Source organism: Antrostomus carolinensis, unplaced genomic scaffold (genome assembly GCF_000700745.2).
Source record: "Antrostomus carolinensis isolate BGI_N321 unplaced genomic scaffold, ASM70074v2 scaffold10074, whole genome shotgun sequence".
In the NCBI taxonomy this organism is placed as follows: domain Eukaryota; kingdom Metazoa; phylum Chordata; class Aves; order Caprimulgiformes; family Caprimulgidae; genus Antrostomus; species Antrostomus carolinensis.
In genome coordinates this window covers 10,323-16,323 of record NW_010311405.1, presented here as the reverse complement: position 1 = coordinate 16,323, position 6,001 = coordinate 10,323, and the positions used below count along the sequence as shown (strand labels likewise).

Sequence of the window (6,001 nt, the reverse complement as noted above, 5' to 3'; positions counted from 1 at the left end):
AGCTTCAGAGCAGCGTAGAAATTTGGTAGCTACAACAAAGAGCGACCCAGGACAGAGCAGAACAGAGCTATGATTTGCCAGAGGAGCAGACAGGTATGTTTGTCTTTTGTATCTTTTATTACTTTTGGACATGGTCCATTTTGTTTTACTGTGTGTATTGATGTCTGTTGGTTATGGAAAGGTGAAACTCGAAGCAGCTTATCCCAGTTCACACAGTGGTAACAGGGATGTGCTGTTGCTTTTTGTAAGTGCAGTGAGATAGAGACCATCCAACCCAAAGACCGGGGAACAAAGACTCATTTAGTCTGCAAAGTCTATTTTTTGCTGAAATATCACTGTGCATTCCTGTACTTAATGAAGCAGTATTCCTTGCAGAGCTCTGCAGTGCACCTGAGCCCGAAAACCAAGGTGTTCAAGTTCAGGTCTAGGCCTCTTGCATGCTATAACAGAGTATGGCACAGAGAAGCAAGGACTACACAGGTGGCTGTTTGATCATCTGTGTCAGATCTGCCTTATGGCAGTGCAGAATAGGTTTTTTCATTCTTTCTAAACATTGATCTTTGTTAGAGACAGAAAGTGTGCTGCAATTGTTTTCATCAGCTTTTGTTTGTTCCTTCGAACAACAAAAGGGAACTGTTGGGAGCTGTATTCAGTGTTGGCAATGAGGATCCCACTTCTTTTTCCCCCCATTGTCTTCCTCAATTTGCTAGCTAGTAACAGAGCATATAGAGAACTGCTCTCTGCCTTCTCACACAAGTGTCCTGAAATGTTTTGGTAAGCCTGTGCCCTGGAGTGTGCTCAATATATTATTAACCCCATCTAGATAGTATAGTTTGTTACTGAATTAGAGCTAAAACACCCTTAGAAAAGCTATTTTAATTGTAAGAAAATAAATTCACATCCTGTCTCACTAATCTAATTCTCAAATGTTGCTAGGGAAACGGAAAGCTGGACAGAGAAGCAGTAATTGAAATGTGTCTGTTTGGCTTCAAGGATTATGGTACCCATGAGACTACCTTTGTCCTTACTGGTTGGACACCCCAAGACTTTTCTCCCCTGATTTTCCATTGCCATTTTACCTCCTTTCCAAGGAGACAAATGTCTTGGTCCTTCTGCCACCCCTCCCTGCCACTGAGGAGCAGCAGTGAACAAGGGCTAGTAAGACAGACCCACCTCAAGGGGCTTGCCAGGGTTAATGCGTGGGTGGTTCTGATGCGCTCCAAGTGCCACGTAGGACTGTGAGCTGTGCAAGCGTTCTAGCTCAGCTCTTTGCTGCTCCCCCTCCTTGGGTTGTTGTTTCCCCCCCCTTTACTAGCGAGGAGGCCCTTCAATTGGGTGGGTAGCAGAGCCAGCCCAGGGCTCAGGAGGAACAATGACCAAAGAACAGACTGCAGCTTGTAAACCAAAACCTCCCCAGGGGCTGCTGCTAAAAGGAGATTAGAGAGAATTCCTACGCCAATTGGCATCTGGATTTCCCCCCGCTCCCCCCATTGCAGCCACTAAATTTCTGGCCTGTCTATCAGCACCGTAGTGTAGTCGTAATGCATTTATCTGCTCCCTGCTTGGGCAGGCACAGGGAAGAACAGGCACGGAGGGCTGTACAGGGCACTGTAATACACTAGTGCTGCAGGACTGATCAGAGCTCCACCTTTCATCATCACCCTGATGACAGGTCAAAGAGCCCCAGACAGATGAAAAGGATAAAGCTAAGCACTGGGAGTGTCCCTATCAGAGCGTGTGTGCCCCAGCCAAAATGTCACAGGGGCTGGCAGGCTCCTCCACTGACCCTCCCTTGCTAACCTCTAGCCAGCTGGTGATGGTGCGGGAAGGGTTGTGTACAGTTTATTAAGATGTTTGAGATTACATGTTAGGGCAGCTTCATGTGAGGTGTGTGGAAGCAACCACTGTTATGAGGTCTTGATGGAAGAGCTAAATTCTAAGCTGACCATGGAGAGCCTTGGCCACAAGTGATTAACCAGCTAGGTATCATTTTACACTCAGTTGCTGGGGGCCAGGAATTGGGAAGGGACAGGGAGGAACCTCTGTGGTCTTTAGAACATGACTTTTAAGTAGTTGTGGTTTGGAGCATCAGAGAGGCAACCTCTGAGTCTCATGTGGCATGCGAGCACTGGAGATTTCTACCTTTGGGAGTATCTACAGCTGAAAAAGCCCATACTTTTCAAAGAGTACATTTCTTGCCTGGGCAACATCTATGAGCTTTTTATGACCATCTGCAATGTTCATGGTAAATTGGGAGGAGGGGTGTGTTATTTACCTGTGTGTACAAGTCTGTACTGGCAGACCATATATACTCCAGTGGACATAGGCCATTTGTCAGCTGTGGCAACTGCACTGCCCAGGTTATTTAGAGTATTGTCGAAAGTGTGTTACATTTGCAGGGAACTTTATATGAATCTGTCAAAAGCCAGTGCCAGAGATGATGTACCTGTCTGAAGGACTAGGGTGGGACAGGGCACATATACACCAGGCACAGTTTGAGGGTACCAAAGAATTTCCATTCTGGGGTTCTCTGGCTGACCTAAATTCTGTCTGTTCCTTTGAAGAGATGTTTTGGAAAGATTTTAGACTGACTGAGTGTGCCACAGCAGTAGCAGTTTAAAAACAGCAAATTATCTAACCCTCCAACAAACAACTTGCTTGTGAAAAAAAGAGCATCTCCCCCCCAAATATTTATTTTTTACAATGTTTTTGAGATTACTATTTTTTAAGTCTTGGCAGGTAAGGCCTGGGCCACGTTCAGGTCATTGTGCAGAACAGGTGCAGAATACCCCAAAGCACCTCTCAAACCACAACAAGATGTCCTCAGCATGTATCAGCTCACAAATGAATGGGCCAGATATTCAGGTACCCACAGATATTGCTCCTGTCCTGACCCAGAACCCATCTCTCAGAAACTCCAGGAAGGGAAAAGAGCTGAATGGCGACATCAGTCCCTCTGAAAATGGACTCGGCACCCTCTTTCCTTGTATTTGCCCACCCTCAGCAGGCTGGCTGGGAGCCTTGCAGTTTGCATTTAGAAACCAATAGCCAGGACCTGCCAACTGAACTTACAGGTTTGGCAGACATAGAATTTCAGATGCAAGACTCCTGGATCACAGCTCTGAGGAATGAAAGTCTAAGTGTATCTCTGAGCATTTCTTCTCTCAGCAGCTTCCCTTCTTGGTGGATTTCCTTTCTCTAAAGAAACTTCTGGGGTTTCCTCCTACAGGGGAAACCTTTAATTCTTCAGGCCAGTGGGGAGGGCTGAGGTCCTAAGATAGCTAAAGCTAAAATAGAAAGCATCCCCATTTCCATTCCCCCTTTCACTTGCTCTTTCTCATTCCTCGCTTTCCCAGCTCAAACACCCAGCATTCAAATACACAGCAGTTCCTCCACCCTCTCCTTCTCTTCCACACCAACTGTCCAGCCATTTTGGAGAGTGTGGCCTTCGTGTCACCAAAGTAACTCCCAGAAGGAACATGACACTGTCAACAAGACCAAGAAATGTTCCAGAAGAGATCCCCAAGGGCTGCCAGACCCTAAACCACAGGGTTTGGCACTCAGCCCTCAGCATGTAGTCTCTGACCCCCAGTTCCTTTTGTGTTGGACTGGGAGCAGGAGAGTGGGTGCTGACAGTTCCTTTCTTGGCTTTGGGTGGGCCAGGGTGCCTTTCAGCTGCACTTGCAGGATTTCACCACCATGTTGGAGAGCTGCTCCACTTTGGGGGTCCTCCCAACATAGTACAAGATAGTGAGTGGCTCCAGGTCCTGGGGAACACAGCAGGGTGAAGCAGATGCCTCAGGGTTCAGCGTGTTGTATAAGCCCAGCACCTGCAGAAACAAAGTAAATGAGGTGACAAAGTCAGGAATACATTTCAAGCTGGTTGAGGACAGGAAGGGACTGCAAAGCCAAGAAGTCTCTAGGTGTTTGGACTATGCTCATCAGAGGGCATTTCCCTGAGGTGGGTAATACTCCCCCGTCACCTCCTGATCATGGCCTGCTTCTGAAGGGTCTCATCTGCCTGGCCTGACACTTAAGACATTTTTCTAAATTGTAGTAGCCTCTCTCTGTTGTGGCTGATGCCTAAGGGTTGAAGGAGTGCAAGTAGTTGTCTCCTTTCCTAATCGTTCCTAATTTGGTACAGTGGATAGTGTAAAAATTTTTACTTTTAACAAGGCTGCATGTAACCAGCCTTGGGCCATGTTGTCTTGGGTTCCATTAAAGAAACCAGAAGAAAGAACATCAGTGCTGCTTATTTTAACCAGCATCTCTAGATAGTACTGGATGAATGCCAATCCTCTCAAGTATCCACAGTTCCTTCCCAGCTTTGAACTGTCTGATGCTTTCTCCCTCTTCCATCCTCCAAGTCATTACACTATAACGCTGGAGCCAGGAGACTGTCCTGTGGGACCCCACTGGATTCCTCTTCCCAGCTGGCCCCAGCCCACAGATGACTGTACTCTTCAGCCATGTAACCGCTACAGAACAGTTGCCTTGTTTCCTGCCAGAGGTGGCCACTTCTCAGCGGTAAGCAACTTCTTGAGTTGTGGGGCCAAAACATGATCTCACCTGCACTACTGTGGTCTTATTAGTGCTTATCTGGTATAAAGGACAGGGTCTGGCACATTGTCTTTTAACTACTTAAGTGTCTTTGGGGATAAGAGGTGCTGAGGAAACATCCTGTTTTATCACCCAGATCTATATAGTCGCAGTTGTTCTGATAGAAGCTCCCTGGGATACTGTCTGTACCACAGGGGTACCATGTGCTCTGGGGCACTGACAGTAGGTTAAAGAGACTGGTGAGAAATCTTTTTTTCACCAGGTTTTCCTAGGTGGTACTGGCAAGCTGTCAGCAACTATATTGTTCTAAAGGTTTCTTGGATCACACAGCTGACCTTAATGCTTGATCGTTTCCTTTCTTGCTCAAGAACAGAACATTAAGAACCATTCTAAAAATCTCCTTTCACATTGATTCAGTCCAGTTATCTAGAGAGTTTCTCAGGACAACCAGATGGTAAAGCTACATGCAGATTACCCTTTCAAAGCTGTTCATTCCCTTGCTTTGTCTTGTGCTTAATGCTTAGCATCTGTTCACTCCTTCATTCTCATAGCTTTGACTGTTCCCACTGATATTAGTCCTTGAGCTTCAGCAAGCCTTGCTGCTCTGCAGACTCTCAAGCTGTCAAGAAAATGTTAGCATCTTTTCTGCAGTATCATCTTTACCTAGTTAGCTGTTCTTCAGCCAAATCTGATTTTTCCAGTAACTTTTTTTAGTGAAACCTGAAGCTAAGCTGCTAGTGAGCTGTTGTATTGTCTGGATTGCTGCCTTTTCTCTTCTGTGCACAGAATCACAGCATTTTCTTCTGGCTTTTCTTGCTTCAGTGATGGCTGCCTGCTCCTTAGTCTGTCTTCTCCCCTTGGTACTTCTGCCATGCCTGTGCTTTCCTATTGCTTTTATTTTCTTCTACTCTAGACAGTGGCCAGGCTCAGGTGGTATTCTTCCCAAAGACTGCTCTGTGTACTCATGTTAAACAGAGGTTATGCATCAGTTACCTAAAGACATTTGCTTTCTGCCAGTTTTGACTCATGAATCTCACTGCCTAGTAGGTTCCTCCCTGTCGTAGGTCAGGTAGGATTTACACAGGTGGAAAGGATGCCTGTGCAGAAAGGAGTGCTTACTGCATGGCTGTGTTCACTTCTGGGTACGGACATGGATTTCCCTTCACTTTCAGGCTACGGCTGCCCCTATGGTAGCAGATGGCTGTGTGCCATTGCACAACAGTTTTGCATGACAGCCTGGCACAGAGTGCAGAAAAATCCTCTGTCCAGTGCAAACTGCAGGAGAAATTCAGACAAAAGATAATTACCAGAGTTGACGTTTGATGTGAACAACTCCGTTAATACTCTGGCCATCACCAAGTAAGTACCCTAAAACCATCAGTCCTGGTGTTTCACACCTTATCCAAGAGACAGCATCCTCCTCCTCCCCAACATCTGGATG

General features: G+C 46.3%; 1 protein-coding gene across 1 annotated transcript in view; it reads right to left on the bottom strand.

The window, feature by feature from the left end:
• Positions 1–1,848: 1,848 nt before the first annotated feature.
• TGFB3 (transforming growth factor beta 3) overlaps positions 1,849–6,001 on the bottom strand; it is a gene marked incomplete at its 5' end in the record, with an annotated part of 9,331 nt that continues 5,178 nt past the window's right edge. Inside the window, one exon of the mRNA XM_010166723.2 lies at positions 1,849–3,830. Within this exon, the coding sequence (XP_010165025.1) occupies positions 3,672–3,830 (159 nt within the window). The remainder of the gene's footprint in view (positions 3,831–6,001) is intronic.